At 38.5% G+C, this 22,162-nt stretch overlaps 1 protein-coding gene across 1 annotated transcript; it reads left to right on the forward strand.

The window, feature by feature from the left end:
- The first annotated feature begins 11,962 nt into the window (after positions 1 to 11,962).
- On the forward strand, positions 11,963 to 22,053 carry ccndbp1 (cyclin D-type binding-protein 1). Its single transcript, XM_012857168.3, has 11 exons — positions 11,963 to 12,124; positions 12,766 to 12,825; positions 13,146 to 13,225; positions 13,741 to 13,822; positions 13,967 to 14,063; positions 14,897 to 14,970; positions 16,288 to 16,364; positions 17,719 to 17,978; positions 18,261 to 18,321; positions 19,757 to 19,803; positions 21,620 to 22,053. Exons 1-11 carry the CDS (start codon positions 12,037 to 12,039, stop codon positions 21,726 to 21,728), a joined length of 1,035 nt encoding a protein of 344 aa, XP_012712622.2. The 5' UTR covers positions 11,963 to 12,036; the 3' UTR covers positions 21,729 to 22,053.
- The last annotated feature ends 109 nt before the right edge of the window (positions 22,054 to 22,162 follow it).

Here is a 22,162-nt window from a genome sequence, read left to right on the forward strand (position 1 = left end):
GTCAAGTGTGAGATGAAGCTGTTGGGGTTTATAGATTTTTCTTGGGTGACTTTGTTGGGATGTCCAATCTTCCAAAAGTTGACAGCTTTCCTACATGTTTTTTTAGCAGAATTTTCTTTTCCAAGGTCATTGCTGATGTCATTCCACCTGAGCATTGAATTAGCCCATTGCTGTATGCTCCTGAACAGCAAACTACTCTTTTACAGCAGTAGTCAGGCTAAAGTACATCACTTAATCAAGTGTATTTAAGCATTTGGCTGCAGTGTTCCCATTTTTCAGCTGTTTAAGGTTGATTCATGTAACATTAGAACTTAGCACACACCAGTTAATTAGTATTATGCTTAGATATGTAAAACCCTGGAGATTAAAGAGAGTACACTTTCTTTTTAGCATCATTATAAGAACATCACAGTGAAGAGATTTGGCTAAAATCAAGCAATGTAAAAATAGAAAAGGAACATTTGATGAAATAACTCCTGATGAAATAATGGAAAAATTTACAAACTGTTCATTCAAATTATGAATAAGAAAACATACAGACACACCTCTCAGCTGGATTTGTGCTAGGGTTTACATAATTATTATTTTTTTGCAGAAAGAGGTCAGCCGTCTTATTACATGTGGAAAGAAGCCATTGCAGATTCTGGCATTTTTTATTTCTTGATTAAACACGATTTTTTTGATTTAAAAAAGTAAAATTAAAACATCAGTTCCCCGGATTAATTATCACAGATCCATCCTGATTTTCCTAACACATTTGTTTACACATACAAGCATTAGCCTATATATCAAACTGCATTAAAAGAAAATGCCCACTGTCATGCAAAAATGAACAAAAACCATAAAGATAACAATTGCAAAGCACTTTGCAATTGTCCTTTTAAGGGCGTATCTGTGTAGAGGAAGGTGGCGTGTGAGTTAATGTCACCAGAACACGCAGGAAAAATGTTGAGCTGATTGTCTCACTTACAGCTTAGACCGGCTGTGTTGTTCACTTACATAACGCTCTTAAAGCTCCTTGCCCTCCTGTAACAGCGGCGTTGTCCAAACTGCAGTCTGTCACACGGTGATGGTGTTGCACAACCAGAATGTGGCCACACCAGAAGAGCAACAATCAAGTTTTTATTATAAGCAATGCTTTTGTGTCAATGGTGTCAGCTGCAATTACTCAGTATAATAAAATACGTGAAATGAAGGTAATGATATCTGTCTGTATATAAGCGTTCAACCACTTTGGCTTTTTACTTATTTTGTTGCATTCCAACCTGTAATTTAAATGTTTTTTTTTAATCTTGTTTTAGGTGATGGATCTGAACAAAACAGTCCAAGTTAGGAAGTCAAATGAAAAAAATATGTATAAAATAGGATAAAATAAAGAGAAAACTGAAAATAGGAATATGCTTATGTATCCAAGCCATTGCTGTGAAGCCCCTAAAAAGTTCCGGTGTAATCAGTTAACTTCAAAAGTCACATAATTAGTGAAATGAAGTCCACCTGTGTGTGGTCTAAGTGTCTCCAGTGTCTAATTTCCAGCATAAACACATTTTCTGAAAGGCCCCAGAGGCTGCAGCACCACTAAGCAAGAGGCGTCACACCGTCGTTTTGTTTGTGCATCTCTGACTCAAAGAGACATTTGAAGGAGTGCAGCTTGTTCTGTTCAGTTATTACATATTTTAAAACGACGACGCGTGTGCCACCTGCTAAAACGCGGGTGAACACGTCCATACCCAATGCAAACACGTGCCACAAAGTATCCACCTGACATAGTGCCAGGGTCAGGGGTAAAGGGGTACCATCCATCCATCCATCCATCCATCCATCCATCCATCCATCCATCCATCCATCCATCCATCCATCCATCCAACCATCCATCCATCCATCCATCCATCCATCACAAACCCACTATGGTAATGTAATTCATTTCTGTGATACAGCCCTATAATAAAACTTGACATTTCTCTAAAATCTCCTGTTCAAGAAATGATATAAATTTGCCCGTCTGGCTTCACACACACACACACACACACACACACACACACACACACACACACACACACATTTTGGCCCCCTCGCTGCTCACTGCCGCAGCTGTGTGAGGTAACGTCTGTCTCTGTCTGCATCAGTGTACCACCCTGGAAGAATACCAAATCCACCTTCTTCTCTCCACCTTTGTCTACTTCATTATCCTCCCCCCTGTATAACGGTGTGTCTCCCCCATCCTCCTCTTCATCTGTACTCATCTTTGCTGCATCCTTGCTTCGCTTCCCCCCCCCCCCCCCCCCCCCCCCCCCCCCCCCCCCCCAGTTCTGTTTGAGGCGAGACGCAGTCGGGTATTAAAAATGTCCTCTGTGGAGGGGAGACTGTGTTGTAAACAAAGAAGCATGGATGAGAGGAGCTGGCGTGAGGAAAGGTGGTGGCTAAAGACGTGTCGCTGTGAATACAGGAGTAAAATAAAGAAAGGACAGATTGGAAGCAGAGAACGATGGAACCGCGTTCACCATATTCTGTTTTACTGCAATTATCGCCGCCATAGTCATAGAAGTGCTGCATCATTTCAAGCCTCGAACAAACTTCTCTGTACTGCTTCACAACAAAGGCGTGTTTACAAATCTCCACAGATTTCAGGACTACATTGTAGGCTCTTCCAGAAACTCTCAAGCAAAAACTACAATTTTGACCTGACATATTTTGTTGCATTAGCTATAAAATGGGTGACAATATCCCAACACATGCCATGCTTGGTTTTGGTGGTAGGGATGCAAATTTCTATGATATTCGTCAAAAACAGCTACAGTTTGTCTAGACGAATTCGGGGGTTCTTCCAATTATTCCTTGCAAAGCTGATCTGTGTTTAACTGATATGCACATTTTCATTATTCCTGAGCAAACGCAATGATGAATATCCATCCATCCATCCATCCATCCATTTTCTAACATGTCTATCCCTGCTGGGGTCGCAAAGGGTGCTGGTGCCTATCTCCAGCTGTCAATGGGCGAGAGGCGGGGTTTACACCCGGTACGGGTCAATGAAAGTTTTCCCTGCTTTCTCTATACCTATTACTAACAAACCCAGAGATGTTTCACAAGTGTGTGGTTTTTAATTTCAATAATAATGCTTAAAATATGCCACATCCTTTTTGGTAATGGGATGACAATGCCTTGCACCCACAAAGAGGGACACCTGGCTCAGGGGTCTCTGATATCGTCCCTGTGGATCAGTGGATCTCCACAGTTTGATCGAGAGAGAGAGAGAAAAAATGTTTATTTTACAAAATGAAAAAAAGTGTACAGATTCTACTGCCGGTGTTTACTCAATCTTATGGAAACCATTTAAAAATGATACAAAACAAATAAGCTTCCTATCATTTCAGCAGCGGCACTGACTAAACTCGACTCTTAGGTTTCCAGTTGACTCTCTGACTGAGATTCACCAGAAATGTGACTCAGGAGGAGACATGTCTGGGGCTGAAAACAGAAAGTGGAGTTCTGCATCAGAACCACAGAACTTTTAGGGAAGTAGTTTACCAATGAAAAGTAGAAACATATTTAACGTGTCTCTAATTCATCTTTTTGCAGTTCTTAGCGATGTTTATTTTATCATTGCATAAAAATAGCAATGTAACCTCTTGTAGAGCTATCATTTCAGATTTGCATTGAGCCCTTTTAACTTTGACAGTCCCAGATTTATAAGGTATATATATCAACCTTAAAAATAAAGGCGGAGCTCTTTTTATCCAAAAGGGCAAATTGTTTTAGCGGCTCAGAAATATTTGTGGAAAGGGAGGAAAAAGGATTACATCCTGAACTGAATATGACATTGCATTTTGACAGAATGAACGTGTTTTAGACAGGGTCACGGTCATTTTTGTCAATATTACCATCAATGGCACCAGAATAGGGAGAATCTTATAAATTTAAATGGCTGAAGCATTTCTGTCTGACTGACTTTTTAGGTCAGACCTTAAACGTTTAGTGAAAATGTGGAAAAGCATAAAATCTAAATAAAATCTATGAATATTTGGAATCATTGTTCCTCAAATATGTGCTGGGGATAATGTGTTTCCTATGTCACTCGGCTGAAAAACGTGAAACAAACGCGGCTTGTTCTGATGACTTAATGTTACTGAAACCAAACATTTTCTCCTTGCTGTTCTAAAAATGTTAATGTTTTGAAATATTTCAAACATAAATTGCTAATTCGCCTTCTGTATGTAGGAGGTCACAGCAGAACATGCGTGGGGGTGTAGGTTGAGCGTTAAAACCTAAAAACCTTTATTCTGTAAAGCCGTCATTATGTGAGGGAATGTCTCCTCAGTTGCAGAAGATCAAAGTAAACAAAGGCGAAGCTGGTGAGGCAAATTATAGTCGGCCTGCCCACACAAACACACAATGTATTTCTCATTTAACCTCTGAAAATTAAAGCAGCAGGGAGGCTAATAAAATACCCAGACACATTTGTTAAACAAACTCCACATAAACCCATTTTTTATAGGGTACATAACAGTTTATGTGCCGACAGATTTAACAGACATCCTGGTAGCCTGTTTCCAAGCTGTGGGTGGATTTAATGATGTCATCGTACAATCAGACTAATCTGATTACTTTGCGACTGATTTTATACCTCACAGTTTCATGTCTCGTTGCGTTTCTCTTCAAAATAAGACCCAAAATGGTGAGCTGGGCTTCCTAAATTCTTAACCACGTCCTCAGTTTAGTTTCTTTATCGTTGGTTGAGTTACCATCAGATGCTCAGATGGCTGAGGTAAGCGCTGACCGAAAGGAGCGGAGGTTGATTTGTCCCAGCTCATCACCAGCAGTATCTCCTTCATGCTTCTCCGGCTGAGCTGATTGGCTGTGAACTTTACGTCTAACACAACCTTAGTCATGGTTCCCTGTGCTTTGACCAAAACAAACTGCTTGACAACAAATCATTTTCCGCTCTATGTACCAATAATACGTGAGACGAAATGCTTCGTGTTTAAAGATGTTAACCGAATTTTTTTACGTTTCACCCAGAACATGTTTCATGATTTGCCGCTATATAAATAAAATTGAATTGATTTGAATTGAATTCTGATTCACCGTTTTAATGCTCAGAGTTTCAAAACGACAAAAGCGTAGCGCATGATTTCCGACCTTGTGTCTTCAGTAAAAGGTTAAATCTGGAACGTTTGAGATGATTTCAGAAATGATGAAGTGCCATTTTGGTGGCACAACTGGGAAAAACTGGAGGATGGAGGCTTTAGCACTACCTATGGGAGGAAAATCAAAGATCAAGCACCTAGTTCTCTCCTGAGAACTGTGATCTTCTCTCATTTGGATAAATGGAGTACGTCATTCAGCAAACACAAACTGTTTACGGCCTGTTTAAAGTATTCTCACACTCATCTTGGTTTGAATACGTCAACTGGATTATCTGCAAAATATATGAATTATTCTAAAAGTAGGATTAAGAACTTCTGCAAGGCAAGGCAAATTTATTTGTATAGCACATTTGAGTACAAAGACAACGCAAAGTGCTTTACATGATTAAAATATAGGAAAATAAAACAGAATAAAAGCAAGCTGGAATAAAATGTAGAAAAAAATGAAACAAAAGAAAGCATGGGAAAAGGGGAAACTAAAAAAAAAGTTAAACTACAAACTTAAAGTAACAATGTTTCGGTAAAACAGTTTAACCAGAACAGTCAAAGGCAATCCTAAAGAAAGGTCTTTTTAATCTTGATTTAAAAGAACTTCAGCACTTTTACAGTTTTCTGGGAGTTTGTTCCAGATCAGTGGAGCATAGGAACCAAATGCTGCTTCTCCATGTCTGGTTCTGGTTCTGGTTCTGCAGAGTAAGCTGGAGTGCAGCACCAATTGTGCCCAAGGGCACTTAGCATGTTCTGTTAGTGATAGCTGCCGGTGATGATTGTACCTTGTTTTATCTAGTTTGTTTAATGAGTTTTTACTTTGATGACTAGTTATGATGATGATGGCGAACTGTTGTGCTGATGTCTTGGATAGGACCACCTCGCAAAACAGATTCTAAATGATATTACCCCTGTCAAAATAAAGGTTATTAAACAGTTAATAGCCAAAATGTCTGGAAGAGACAAGGTTAAATACAGAGACACCAAACCAGGCGTTACCTTTATGGAAATAAAATGGATTTTGCTGCTTTGAAATCTGTTAGATTTTGCTCCTTAAATTTGACTTTAAATATCTTCTAAAGTGAATGAGTCAAAAAACAAAACGCCTGAGACACAGACTCTCTTTTTATTGTCAAAGTGTGTTATATATCTTAATGGCTTCACTGCCTCTTTCCCTCCCTCCTCTGTCTTTGTTCTCAAACATTTCTGAGAACTTCAGGACGAGAATAAAAAATAAATCCTTCTTCCCTATCTCATTTCCTCTTTAGTGTCTTTTCTTCCTCCTTTCCCTCTGTCCATTTTTCTCTCTCAGGTGTGATCTGTGTGGGGAGTCACTGTCTAGACAACTGATTATACCGAATAATGAGGGAGAGGGGGAGGCGGGCGACGAAAGGAGCTTTAAAAAGGAGGCGAGGGAGGAGGAGGTGAAGGAAATAGAGTGTCAGACAGGGAGAGAGAGGTGTAAGGGAAGGAAAGAGGGAGGAAAGGCAATCTGCGGGGGATTAAAGGGAAGAAAAAACACAGGAGAAAAGAATGAGGAGGCAAGGCGATACGAAGAACAAACCAGAAACCAGGATGAAAAACAAAATAACAGAAAGAAAAATACCCAAAAAAAAGATTAAAAATAGAAAGACGGCGCAGAGAGATGAAAGGGAGCGAGTCAGTCGCACAAACTGAGTGAACCTCTCTGAGGCAGAGCAGAAAGCCAGTCTGATCTGTTGTGTTAGAAAACCCCATCAGTCACACAAGCTTTACTCACTCCATGTGTTTGCGTGTCTTAGTTTGGTGATGAGTAATCAGCAACCCCAAACCCGGCACACACACACACACACACACACACACACACACACACACACACACACACACACACACACACACACTGTAATAGGCTTATCCAGTGCTGCAGTTTCATCCAATAAACTGGGTCTTTTTTTTTCTTCTTCTTCTTCTGTGTTTGGGATGAAGAAAATTGTCTCCGTTAAGACGTTTGCGACTTCCACAGAAACCTTCCCGTGGGTGTGCAAGAACATTTTAATTTTGTCCTTGTTTAGAACCAACGGCAAGAATAAACGAGCCAGGCAGTCTCCGGCACGAGCACACGTCTGATGGCCGACGCAGTTTATCTGCCGTCAGACGGGCAGGGCGAGCCAGAGCACAACAGCTATCGACATTTTTCTCGGGAAGTGCATTAAGGCCACTGTTAGATAAACTTCTCTTAGCCTCGTGGAAAAGAAACAGCTCTCCTCCTCCTCCTCTGTGTTTGTCTGTTCAGTGATTGCAGCAGGGACAGTGCAAAGGGTCTAAAACACTTTAAACTAGGCTCAACTTTTGTCGCAATGCAGCAGAAATGAACTGAGATCAGGAGTGTTTGCCAACCCAATAAAGGCTTACTGGCCCCATCCACCGCCATTTATCGGACTGCGAAGGCTGAGGTGCACAGATGAGTGAAAAACAAATTCCCCCTACTTCAAACCAGCAACCAGTGCTGTTCTTTTTGCATTTATTCCAATGCATTAAACGACCGGCTTGTGTCTCCGTGACTCAGAGAAGCCTTCTAACATTAAATAATCCCTTTAATCTTAAGATTGATGTAGGTAGCCTGAAGGTGATCAAACTCCGAGCACAGATTCGTCAGATTGCCAGGCGAGTAAAACAAAAGTAAACGTCTTCCTCAGATGAGCATTGCATGATTTCTTATGTTTGCTTTCCCGAGAATTCGCACAAACAGCAAGTATGTGAAAGGGAACATGGATTGTGAGGATGGTGTGTGGTAATAATTAAAAGTCAATCAATGGGCCAATTCTTGTTAACTAAATGCCTTTACCTATACTGCACCATAATTAATAAATGATGCTGATTATTTTTGTCAGGTGTAGAAAAAGGCTTTTTACCCAATGCATTATGAGTTAAAACACATAATTTGGTTATACCGATTGACAATTAGTCATTAGCAATCATGACCAATAAATGTTAATTGTCAATTACCAATAGACTCGCGCCATAGATCGATCAAATCCAGGCTTTTTTCAGTAGAGGACAACCTGGGACGACCTTTCTCTGCCAACGGCTCAACGAGCACAGTTGACCATTCACACAGGAAAATATCATTACCCGAGATTTAGCCACTTATGCCAAAGAAAAAAAAGAAAAGTACCCTGATGAAGCCGTGTTTCCTCTGGAGGATTGTGCACGAGCTTCGGGCACTTGTTTAGTCTCTTAGATGTTGACTGGGAGGAGACCAGGAGGGAGAGGAGGAGGGTTTCTCACGGGGAAAAATGGTTGCGGACGAGGCTTACAGTTCAAACTAAACTGTTCACGTCACTCGTGGTTGGAATTGGTGCAGGTTAAGGGAGTTCCTTTAAAGGACTTCCAATATTACATACTTCTTCGATGCTTTATCTTTTATTAAAAATAACAAAGTATTTTCACTGCAGGTCAGCTTACTTTAAAAAAAAAAAACAAAAAAAAAACACACCGTACATGTCACTGTTCTATTCGGCAGTCCTCTTCTTCTTTCGGCTGCTCCCCTCAGGAGTCACCACAGCAGATCGCCTGCCTCCACCTTAGGGCTGGACAATAATTCAATAACAATGTTGTATCGATAGATAGACGTGTGGCTCCATAGAAAAAAAGGTCAACAAAAAGATTGCATTCTAGCCTATCCTGTAGGTTAATACTACAGTCATCACACCCTCCCAACCAATCACAAACGCAGACCCAGGAAAGCTCCTTCATCAATTAAGTTCAGTTCAGAGTTCAGAGAGCACAAGTTCGTTTTTTCTTTTGTTTTTTAAGACATACAGTTTTGGTAATTAGTTGGTTGAAAAAAGGGTTGTGTTTGAATTCAGTGTTCTATAGGTCATAAAATAGGTAATTAAGAACAGCATAAAACGGCCAGTGCGGCACAAAATTATTTTTTTGATAATTATCAATATTGATCAATCTGATTTTTAATTTATCAATATGCTTTTTCTCTATATCATCTCAATCTTTTCCCTTTTCAACTATTACACCCACCGTCACCATGTCCTCCTTCATAATGTCCATTAATCTTTAACTATAACATATATTCTTTAAAACCTTCCTTTCTAAAATCCATGTGAATAAAACACATAAATGTGGTAAAACATACTTGACTGAACTTGATATTTACAGCAAAGTGGCACATAGGGGTACTTATGTACCCCTATGTGCCACTTGCCAGTACTTGTGAAAAATACAAGAGACTTTGTTGGTCTTTTAATCTGAGTTTTGTTTGGGGGTTAAATCAGAAAGAAAGAAAAAAACTTTAGTACGTTGGAACAGGAATTTAGAAATCAATTTGCGTAGCTACACGATTCTGGACAAACTCTCAGTGACACCATGTGGACCTAGACAGGTATTGCACATTCAAGACCAGTTTCTCCTGCAGCAGAGTTCACAATGATAATGTTAAGAAAAAAATGTTATATTAACAAGTGGGTGCATTTACAACATGCATTCATGATAGAACAAAAAAAAACTATTTACATATTTATTTAAACACTGGCACCATATTATTAGTTAGAAAATATATTCATGTAAATGATAAACAATTAAATTATTGATGTACTGAATTAATTCATACTCTGAATTGTAGAAAGTTCAATCAAAATGAAAAGTAGAGATTTCAATTTCTAGATTCACCAAAGTAACATGTTTAGACTTCATGTAGTTATTATTACTGATGACAGAGAGAGAGTTATTATTACTGATGACAATTATTACAACCGTTACAACTAAGAGGTATGCTCTAATATAACTAATTAAACCTGCTGATTTGATAAATAGTAAAAATAATGACCATTAAAAGCTCTAAATCGTGACTGTCACATTACTCCTTGAAAGAAATGTTATTGATTTACACAGCGTTTGTTATTGCACTCTTGTGGTCATAGTTGGTAACTACACTTTAACAGCAACATGAATTTAACTGCAGCAAGTATATGTCACCGCATCCAAAATGCTCATAGATTAGTGTTTTAAACTCCCCTAATTTAAAAGATTATGACTAAATATCATTATTACATGTCTGCAACTCCTGTGAATGTCTTAAATGTGCTCTATTAAAAGTGTTTCACAGTTACAGCTACAATGTTTCTGTATCACACTATATAACCTAATTTAACAAATTATTACTCCTATATCGAATAAATATTTAAATGAATCACCACCAACAGCTCATTAAAGTATAATTGTGATTCTAACTCAGATTTCTTAAAACACTGAAGTGTTATCCTTGAAAACACCATTTCCTGACACTAGGCCTCCTGGCAGGCCCAGGGTCAGTTAACGTCCGCAGAGCCCACGCATCCTGCACACTAACTGTTTAGACTTTTACCCTCAGGTCAGTGCTACACAGGTGTATTTACAAAAAACAGCCAAAAGTAGTTTCTTCCCTCTCAGACTGACACAATGAACACCTCACGGCCTGATTAGTGACTTTACTCTGCCATGGAACAAAATAAACATAATGCACTATCACAAACTCCTTTGTGATAGTACAATTTCTCACAATTTTTCCATTGTGAGATCAATAAAGTTCAATTATTGTTATACACATGTGTGCATACTTCTGGTTATCAATTTACAACTAATGCTGTGAGCGTTGTAACCACATTCAAATTTCTTGATTGTGCACACAATCATGACCAACGAAGGTAATTCTGATTCAAATTATGGGCTATAATTTCCAGTTGGTAATTCCACCTGGTGGTTACAGTTGGTAATTTCAATTGAGTGTAATAATAGCAAAGGCAGTAAATTACAACGCCCAATCATAATTTACCAAATAAAACCATACAAGCAAAGATCTAAGTCTCTTTTTTAAAAATATGTTTAGGCTTTTTATATGGGTTAATTGTATATGTGAAAATGGTGTACCATAGAAAGGTTACTACTGGTAACAGGTACCACATGAGAATGTTCAAACATTTATATATATACACAACCATTCAAAAGTTTGGGGTCACTTACAAATGTCCTTATGTTCTTTAAAAAAAAAACGCTATTTTATGTAATTAAAATAATATTAAATGACTCATAAATCTGCAAGGCTGTAGTTGCTGCAAATGAAGGGTTCCTCTTTGAAGGCAAAGTTTGAAGGAAAAATAAATATTATTTCTAGTAAAAATAATAATTTTCAACCTTGTCAATGTCTTAACTATATTTTCTATTTATTTTGCAACTCATTTGATTTGAGTTTTCTTGGGGGGGATTGGGGGGGGGGGGGGGATATGTTTTTTAATTAACCACAAAAAGTAACTTTTGAGCAGTAGTGTATATCTCTTGGTGGCAATTCTTATTTATTTTGTGTACAGCTGAGAGTCAAATTTTCCTGAGGATGATGTCATAGCCCAGCTAAGATATCTGCCAGGGCTTCAGTAAATGGTGAGGATCAACCCTGTTTCATTTTTTTTTTTTTTTTTTTTACATTCATAATTGTAACAAACGGCCATTTGTTACATCTAAGAATTAACACCTTTAACATTTCACTTGAGCACTTTAACTTGCATATTTAGCACTTTTAGATAAGCATGCAGCACTTTAAGGAAGCATATTTGCACATTTCAGAAATAATTGCACACAAGTGATTGTATAAGTGTTTATTGATTGTCTTTCCTTTTTCCTGGTTTTAGATGCAGTGGCCCTGCAGCACTTTAATAGAGTGGTTGAAGTTGAGTGGCTGATCTTTTGGTATTTCTTTTAAAATGTATTTTTTTTATATTTATTATAAACGACCAGAGCTCCTGGATTGGGGGGCAGGAAATGGTGTAACAGCTGTTGTTTCACTTATTATCTTCCCCGGATCAACGTTCCGCCCTTTGGTTCCACAACACCTACGGTATCGTTGTTTTGCTAGGAGCAGTTGTCTCGTTTCGGGGTCATGAGTGTTGAAAACTGTGATGGAAGTCTGTCGGTGTCTTTGCGAAACATACTGAACTCCATCCAGTGCATCAGAGACCGAGTCAGAGGTAAATATGGTTGTTTTTGGCGCGGTATTGAAAACAATAAAATAAAAAATAAGAGCCGCCGCATGCTAACATCCGGCTAGCGGTGGAGCTCCTAAAGAAAATCGGTTTTATTGGCGCTTCGTCTTTTCTTTTTACCCAGAGAGTTAAATTCCATTGATCCAATCAGACCAGTAAATACTAGAAGCACAAACATTGTCACTCGTTATATTGAAAGTTTTTTTTTTCTGTTCAGGTAAGAGATTTGAGTTTTGTGTTTCTTTGCTGGTCGAGTCAGGCTAAGAAGGAACTTTAGTGGCCTCCAGTTTAACTTGTTAGGGTTAATGAGCAGCGGGGATGGACGATTTATATGCAGCTTCTAATAATCCAAACATACTTTTAATCTGAACAGGTCAAAAGTATTTACTAAAATTAGTTGCCGCCAAGTTTCGTTGTTGTAGATTCGGTGATTCTGTAAAATGTCACAAACATTAATTTTATTGGTATAAGCGGGACTGTCTCCGCTGCTGTTTGATATGATGGTTGTCACTGACACATTTTCTTAAGAGGTAAAAACAATTCATAATATTAAAAAAGTTGTTTGGTTTCACTATTTTTTGATACTACAATTCAACTAAAGGTTTTTCTCTCTATTTTCTTTTTAGACGGAGAATCAAATGAATCAGATGGAGCATTTAACCTCTCCAACTTCTGGGACACTTTGAGTTGAGTTATCTTAACAAAGCCTCCCATCTTTTTGCTTGCCTTCCTCATTTTCATTTATTTATTTTTTGCATCATAAGATTATAGTAACGCTAATAATATGCAAAAGCAATGTTGAATACAGCTTTATCGTTTATTTTTCACTGTGGTCATCTACAACATTTCATTTTGCATGAGCTTATGTTTAAATTCAATGTCTCCTTCACGTCAACCCCTTCCTTATACATGTCATTACTCTTTACAAAACAGCATTAATTTACTTTAACAGGCAAACATCATCTCATATCTAGTAAACTGAAAACATTTCCTTCTTTGTCTTTAGACCAGGTAGTGAAGGCAGTGTCCCAGGAAGCAACTAAACTCACCCTGGCCTTCTCAAGACCCCCTCTGCCATCTTTACAAGTCAGTTTGTTATTCTAATTATGAATAGTCACATTCCTTACACATAATTCTGCTTAAAAGTCTGATTCATTTAGGGCTCTCAAAGAAAATCCCAATTTACAGAGAAATCATTACATCAGGTCATGCCACACTGCAAAAACAAAAGGGAAAAAAAGGAAAACTTTTCTTGATATTAGTGTATTTGTCCTTGATTTGAGCTCATAAATAAGATGACGCGCCAATGAAATGAGATTTTTGCACTTAAAACAGGAACAACTCATCATCATCTTATTTAGAGGGCAGAATATCTAGTTATCTTATTTTAGGGGTCAAAATACTAATTGCATTGGCAGATCATCTTATTTACCTGCTCAAATCAAGGACAAACACACTAATTTCAAGAAAATTTGACTTATTTTTAGTTTAGCTTTTGCAGTGCATAACCAAACGGTTTTAGAAATTTCTGTTGTTTCTTCTGACTTGAACTGGCACACAAACTTTGTATAATATCCTAAACATACTTGCATGTGTTGCAGGATGGAGAAAAGTTGTCAGAGTCCATGTTAAAGAGCATCCTGACGCTGTCTACTGTGTATTACTGGCTACCCAAAAGCCAAGGTGACTCTTAAACTGTATGTAGTCTGATCTTCAAAATGAGGCGGATCTGGGTTGCGAACGACAGCGGATAGAGATGGATCAGTATTTGTGTCTTCAGTAGAAGTTGTGATAGACGGAGTATTTAAAGTCCTCTCTGTTTCTCAGGGGTGACTCTGCGGCGACAGGTCAGAGACGCCACCGTGGAGGTCCTGGAGGGAGTTGCACAGCTTCTGGAGGTCATACTCGGCTCACCACTGGGAAGGTGCACACGCCACTGTCACACCACCGCTGTTGGGGAAATTACAAAGCAGTGCAAAGGGTCATAAAACAAGGGGAGAGGGGTGTGTGTGTGTGTGTGGAAAATAGTAGAGAAAAAAGAGGAGGAAAACAGCACAGCTTAATAAAACGGTACTCAAAATGCAAACACTGATACATTAGATCAAAATTGCTTCAAGCAGTAAAAACTCAGTGATCAACTCTCTCAAAGCTGATCAACATAAGAACTGTAAGTGTAGAGTCAGCTTATAGTTTGATCACTGACATGGGCTGCTCAGAAGGGGGTCTGGTAATCTTATCTCTAAATGCAGCCGTCTGAATACATCCACAAACAACACAGTAACAATCCAGGATTATAGACCTAAACCTAGTGTTATGTCTGGCTTGGGGCCATAACAAATACAGGAGACCATGCTGCCGCTAAAGCATAGAATTAACAAAAATGATAATGGAGTGCAGGTGTCGGTATCAGTGGTGTTGTGCAAATGCTTGGATGTGGTATGTATAGGTGTGTGTGAACGCGGAAGATAAATTCAGATGTGCACGACGAGGTTGGGGCACAGCATGGGGAGAGTATTAGGACAGGATACAGACAGAGCTTTATATGCTCTACTCCAGAAACAGTCTGTGACATTAGAACCACAAGGAATGCTCGGAGGTTTGTTTGTCGGTCTTTCTGGGTGAGATTACCAAACGCAGTTAAGTAAAACATTATTTAATGTCATTACAAATAGGATCAAGTTGTCCCATGCTGAAAGCCATCTACAGAAGGAGTAATACATATAGTCCTCCTCATCTGTTCTCTCTGTTGTCATTCAGTCTGACCCAGGAGCAGCTTACATCGACTGGAGGAGTGTGGTCCGCCTGTGATCAATTTGCTCAGTTACCAAAAGGTAAGCTAAAATAAACGAATCCCATAGCTGCTGTAAAATGTTGACCAGCTTCCACTCGGCACTGTGGACGTTTTTTAAAGTTATTATTTGGAGAACCAGCAATAATATTTGCATTTTTCTAACTGCAAAGTGGCTCTAGGTTGCAGGTAGTGATATTTTACTATGAGGGTAAGATAATTGTCTTAAACCCCGCTAAAATACAAATGCTAGATGCCACAAAAATGTTATAATTTTGTTTGCATTGACATAATCATGTGGCATTAGTGAGGTTAAAGGTATATAGCCACATTAAATGCTTTAAACAAAGACCAAGAACCATATGATCATGTTAAAATAAGGTTATATACGCCAAGCCTCCATCCTGATAATGCTTCGATTGTCCTTTTTGTGGACTATTGTTCGTTGTTTCGCCTAGAGATGCTAATAGCCGTTAGCTGCTTCCTTGTTTTAACCCCTGCTGCACATGCACAGCACGTACTTCCACTACAATCATAAAGAAAGACGAAAGGCTTTATTTATTAACAAATCGAGGAAAGACAAAGCATAGAACACCAAAATAACAACCAATATGCCATCAGGATGTGATAATCTTTCATAAAAAACTTTGTATGCAACCAGAGTGAGCTACTGACGTATACATTTAAAAAAAACAAAAAAGTCAAATAATGTGCCTGTGGGCCTTTTAAGGTTTTATTTTGTCTATGCATCTGTAAATATAGGTAATTAAAGGCAAGGTAAACAAAAAAATTCTTATTGTAATATTCGGTTTAATAGAAAAGAGTTGGATTTATCGTCATTGTTTCACACAAGACAGCAGTTTAGCAGCTCTCATTAGGTAGTGGGAAAATAATGGTCATGGTATGGTGAACAACCGATGAGAAATATGATCCAAACGGAATATAAAGATCTCTCTCCAGCACCTGGACAGACTATATTCAAATCTTCTGAACTCCTAGAGACTTCAAAGACACGTTAAAACTTATTCAATGGATAAAAAAGTGGATTTTACATCACAGGTCCCCTTTAAAGGCCTGGACCTTTTTCTGGATGGTAGTGCAGAGAAAAGAATGTTGCGATAACGCTGGCTTTCTTTTGGAGCCTGCAGATGTGAATGTCTGTCAGCGAGGGCAGCTGTGATCCATTAATGCTTTCCGATGGCCTCCCCACCCGCTGCAAGTTCGTCCACTAAACGTTGAGATTGGGTTTATCTTGCATTAAATCTGCCCGGATCAGCCGCCTGTTTTTCTGACACCGACATTAAAAAGTTCTGTAAGATTTTGCCAAGTTAATTGTGGAACAAAAATGTTTCTTTCACAGAAAATAAGGGAGCTCTGCTGGTGGTTCTGTCCTCCCAGACTGGAGTCGTCAAAGATGCCATTGAGGAAATGGAACAGGTGAGCACTTGCACACTTTCTGAAACTTGATTTTTTTGTCCTCATCACAAAGACAGCCTCGTATTTTATGTGGTCTTTTCTTGCTGCGTCGTTCCTGTTTAGACTTAAGCTTGCTTCATGCGCCATGAGAACAGAGAACTTTGTTGTTGCAGTTGCGAGAACATGAAATACATTAATTTTGGCTCTGTCTGTTCATGCAAGATGAGACGTAGTGGGACGGCACGACTACAGTGTTGAGTTCGACAGACGCCTGAGACGTCTCCGCTTTTTCGACCTAAACACGGCCATCTAAATCCTGTCCAACCACTGGAAATAAATTAATTTGTTTTCTCAGCCCCTGAGACGGGTCTGAGAAAACAAAATGCCGTCATTCGCAGCGGGAGCGAGAACAAATGTATATAGCGGCCATTAGACAGACTTTATCGTCATTCAGCTGCACATTCACTGTGTACGTTTTAGGGCATTTTCAATTTAATCGCAACTTTAAAAAAACGCAATTTCCAAATCACAGAGGTCTGCAATTTTTGGCTATGTTGGATAATTTACTAAAAAAAATAAAATAAAGTGAAAATGAAGTGAAATGTAACAATTAGGGAATTAGACGCGTCCTTTAGGTGTCGGTAAAACGTTTAAAGAGGGTTTACCTCCACATGGAAGGGAAAACAGTTGTAGCAGTGAGATAATCTAATTGTATTACTTGTTTTAGAGTTTATATAATCATACTGTTTTACCAGAAACTTTCAGGAATCTCACCACAGCATTAAGTCCTGGTCAATCAGTTTAATACATAGACTTGTTTGTTGGTTGCACTTTATGTTCAACAAGGATTGATGTCTAAATCAATTAAAAGCTGTTCTCTTGAATAATATTCTGATTAATAGAATCATTAAAAGTTCTTGTTTTAAATAGTCCTTGTTTACAAACATCTTTATTTAGAGGCCATTTTTGTTGCTTGTGGTTAACGCAGAGAAAAGTCAAAATTGCAATTTTGGTTGAAATATATTGTAGGCAGAACGTAATAATTTCTGCTCCGAGTTTAGATGCTGTGGGTCTTTTGGCAACTAATCTGCACAGCGAGGAAACAAATTGATTTTTTGTTTGTATATGTTTTCAAAAAGACATAATAAACTGAAAAAAAAATTGCATTAAATTGCAATATTAAGATAGAAAATCGCAATTAGATTATTTTCCAGAATCATTCAGTACGTTGAGCTGTTTAGGTATAGAACCAGCGAATCGTAGCTTCTTATCTCCATTGGGCTGTAGCACCACCCGTGTTTTATATACAGGACACTGGATTTGTTGCTTAAAGTCAGTAACTCCTATTGCCTTGTGCACTTTAACGAACGCGCAGGCGTTATCTGAAGCCCAGGATCCGTTCAACGACGTACTGGACGACGACCAGGACGAAGACAACCGTCGAGGCAACCAGGACACGTACTGGTCGGAGAGGGACCGGCAGGTGATCAGTCCGTGTCGGGGCTTAATGAAAGCGGCCGCAGCGTGTATGAGGAAACTCACGGCAGCCGTCAAAGCCAACGGGGACGTCGCTGGACCTCAGAACGTTGCCCAGCTGGACGATCTGGCAGACATCAGCAGGGAACTCAGCCCCAGGTGAACGGGCAACGTTGTTGTTTCTGCTGTATTTTAGCCGATGAATGGAAAAAAGGAAACGCAACCAAACCAAACTAAAACAAAAGGTTACTGATGATGTATTTGTCTTGACTGAATAGACTCCTGTCGTTTAAAATCGAAGATGGAGATGCCTGCAGCTGCAACTTTTTTGGACTCTTTGTTGTTTTAAATGTTAACTTTCCTCATTATGACTGCAACTGTTTTTTAAGCTGTTCACTCCCATGAAGATGGCTCTCTGAACGCTGATGTTTTCCTTCTTAGTGTTGACGATCTGGCCCTCTGTCTCTACCCACCCATGGACTACAGTGGAGTGGAAAACAACGTAAGAAAACCCCCCGCGTCGTTTCTGCTCAGAAACGGCCGGCTGTAGGAAAGTGTTGCTAATCTGAAAGTTATTTCAAAGCTAATTGTTTAGATTACTTCTGTTGACTTTTAGACTGCTTTTAGATTGTAGCAGGTTATGCGAAGGGAAAAAAAACAAATATTCTATTCTTCTACCATCAAACATTTTTGTGCCAAATGTGAGTAAATTTTCCATTTGGTGAGTAAATTTCAGGGGGCTAGCTGCCACATGGTGAGTTAATGTTTGCACCAAATAAGTCGTGCTTTTTAGTCATATTTGCACGTGACGTGACGCCCACAGAAACTACCACATGTACGTTTGCTAACTAGCATTTAGCTCAGGCTAATTAAGTAGCGGGATTACGTGGAGATATTTAGCAGGAGTGAGTGGTGGTCTTTCAGGGGAGTTATTTGACAGCAACGGATAGATGATGTAAGGCCGTGTGACAAGTAAACTTTATTTATATAGCACCTTTCACAGCGGGATAAAAACCACAAAGTTTAAGTTTATCATGCACTGTGCATAGCAGTGCCATTAGTTAATTAATGGAAAACGGCTTGGTAACGTTAACGCTGAAAAAAACTTTGCCACTAGGGCTGTTGAAGTTAACACGTATATGAATTAACGTCATTTCATTTTGACGTAGTTGATGTTTTTTAGGCGTAATTAACAAACATGCTTCTGTGCCTTTTGGACTTTGTTTGCGCTGTAGTTGGAACTTTATTTAATTTTTTTTTTTCAACGTTTTTCCTCCGTTGCTTAAAAGTTGAGGGGCGCTGCTTGGTGCCCTCAGAGCAGCTGACAGGGAGACAAACGGAAACAAACTTTGGAGGATTTTACTGCTGCAGACAACAGAAAAATTTTGCCAAGCATATTTTCCTATGCAATTATTTACTTCTGAAGCGACAGTAAACTGTGAACAAATGAAATAAATAAATGCAAAAGCAACAAAGGCTTAAGAAATAATCCCACTTTAAGCGTGTTAAATCTGTCCTAATTCAAGAAACAGTGGCTCTGAGCAACAGTGTTGAAGTCTGGTAATCTAAAATATGTTCTGTCGACTTTTAAGATTTCTGGTTTTGATAAACCTTTTTCCTAATGAATTGTTCTCAGGAAATGGTGGTGGTCATACGGGTCAGTTTCCTCTGTAAAGTCAAACATTTATGATGTTTTTAGGGGTTTGCATCAAACAAGTACAACATTTACACGGGCAACCTAAATGTCTCACAACGCCCCTGCACATATCTAATTAAGATTAAACCAAGTATTAAGAATTCCTATTAAATCTAAATAATGATAAAAAGCTTGGAAATCGCCATTGTTGGTATTTAAGGCGTTAACACAAAAGAGCACTAATTTGACTTTGGGTTATTTTTATTTTAAAGAACATTAAACATTTTCTTTTTCTCTGTAGGTGTCTAAACTGGCAGCACTTTTGAAGAGATTTTTGGAAATTATCAGGTGAGAATAATCTGCAGCAGCGTTTCAAGAAAATGGGTAATTGCAATACTTGCAGGAAATTTAAATGGGCATATTGATTACCATTAACCCACATTTTACCATTATGCAACATCCTTCCCACTCTTACCAGTTGTGGTGGAAATGTCCCTCCAAATATTTGTGTCCAAGCAGTCTTGTATGATCGCATTATATGGCACGCATATACAGTCGTTTTCAAGAAATTAGATTATTGAAAAATTCATTTATTTCAGTAACACAATTCACAAAGGGAAACAGATTATATAGATTAACACAGATTGATGACGTTTTAAAGCCTTTATTTCTGTTAATTATGAATTTTTCTACATCCAGCTAATAAAAACACCACATTTAAGATTAGAATATTGCATCAGACCAATAAAAAAGTAAGATTTTTCATACAGAAAAGTTTTTTTTCCCCCAAAAGATACTTTTTATCTCTCAAACAGGCTTCTTAGAAATTCATATTGTAATTAATTGAATATTACTGTAGTCTTACAACAATTATGATTCCTTATGTTGTGTAGCTCTAGTTAGAACCAATGACCTGTTTTCAGGCTTTTGTTAAATTACTCGTCGTAGGAAATCAGTGAGAATAGTTTTTGTCCATGAGCCAACGGATGATGCAGCTGTAATTTACAGAACACAGGGTGTGTAACAGGGAAGTAACACACCCCCTGATGGGTTGATAATGGGACTGGTGTTGGGTGTTTATTCTGCTGCAGGGAGGTGTTGAGTAATTATACCTCCTGGCTATGGTATTTATATTGCTAACGAAAGGTTTCCCCCCTTACAGATTTCTTCTTTATTTGCATTTTGATGTTTCAGATCACAAAACATTTTAGTTTTGAATAAAGTTAACCAGTGTAAATGTAAGAAAAAGTTTTCAAATGATGACTTGTTATCAGTGTATCAACCCTCCAGACCACTAAGCCTAGTCCGCATACCTAGAACCAGAACCGAACACGGAGAACCAACATTTAGTTCCTGTGCTCCACTAATGTTGAAGTTTGTAGTCCATTTTGTCTTATATCTAGATCTGCTGCCACTATTCCACTGCACTGTACTTTCTCCTGTAATGTTTTCTTTGTTCTGTTTATTCACAGCACTTTGAATTGTCTTGTTACTGAAATGCACTACACAAGTAAACCTGCCTAGCTTTGCCTTGACTAAACCCTCCAGGTCCCAACCACCGTATTTGTTTGGATTATAAAGTGCACTTAAAATCCTAAATCTTCTCAACAATTGATGGTGCGCCTTATATATGATCACTGTTGTGCTTACTGCCTGATTTTATGTGACACAATGTGCTCAAAAATCAGTTAAAACGTGTAAGTACGACTTACGCTCAATGGATATTCTGAGCATTACGGTACACTGTTATCGGACCCCTGAGCTGTCTACAAGACTGCCTGACTGTAATATGTAAACTAGAAGTGCATTCATGTAAGGCAGCCTGGAGTACGTGCTAGCAACAATAAACCTAGTAAGTTAATTCAATATAAAACTTAAACTTATTTTGGCCTTATTTATGTTAGAAACAGGGCAGTGTAGTCCAACTACTCTGTCCTCTCAGCAGAGATGGATAGAGAGCTGTGGACATGAAGGAGTGATATTATACACTTGGGAAGAATATTTAATGCGCCTTATGGTCCAAAATACGGTAGCCACATCTACGCTGGTTGATTAGAATCGTATTTTCAGTTCAATGTTTGGTTTCATTTAATCTGACATTCAGTTGATTTGTTTGTGGTAAATGTTGCCTTTTTTTTTTTTTTTTTTTGCTCCTTGTCTGCAGATCCAGCCACGTGTGTGGGGAGTCAGAACTGACTTGGGTTCAGTTCTTAGAAGGAGCCGTTGACCACAACCTTCAGAAAGCCAAAGTGCTTATTGAGATGGACAGCTAGCTAATTATTTTTGTAAAAGGAGAAGGACGACTTTTCCTGCTATGATTTGAAGATGCGCTGATGGCCACATTTGCAGACCAGATAATTTTTTATTTTATTTTTGATTAGTGTAAAACTGACTGGACACCAAGAAAAGGGAATAAGAAATTGCTTTGACTGTGAGAGAAAAAACACATATATAAAAGTTGGACATACATTTTGTTGGTATAATATCCAGTTTATGATTTGTTCACCGCTGGCAATTCCTTTGTTGGACCTGGCGTGTGACATAAGTAAATATTTATCTGTTTATTAAATAAAGCCAAAGTATTTGCTTTCTTTGCAACTTGTGCATCATGTCTTGTTATATGAGAGTTATAAACGACTTTCCAAGCAGGAAGTGATTTACTGCAGTCCAGAAATGTCCAGCAGAACCAGAACCAGGCTCAGTGTGA

Source organism: Fundulus heteroclitus, unplaced genomic scaffold (genome assembly GCF_011125445.2).
Source record: "Fundulus heteroclitus isolate FHET01 unplaced genomic scaffold, MU-UCD_Fhet_4.1 scaffold_350, whole genome shotgun sequence".
NCBI classification, from domain to species: Eukaryota; Metazoa; Chordata; class Actinopteri; order Cyprinodontiformes; family Fundulidae; genus Fundulus; species Fundulus heteroclitus.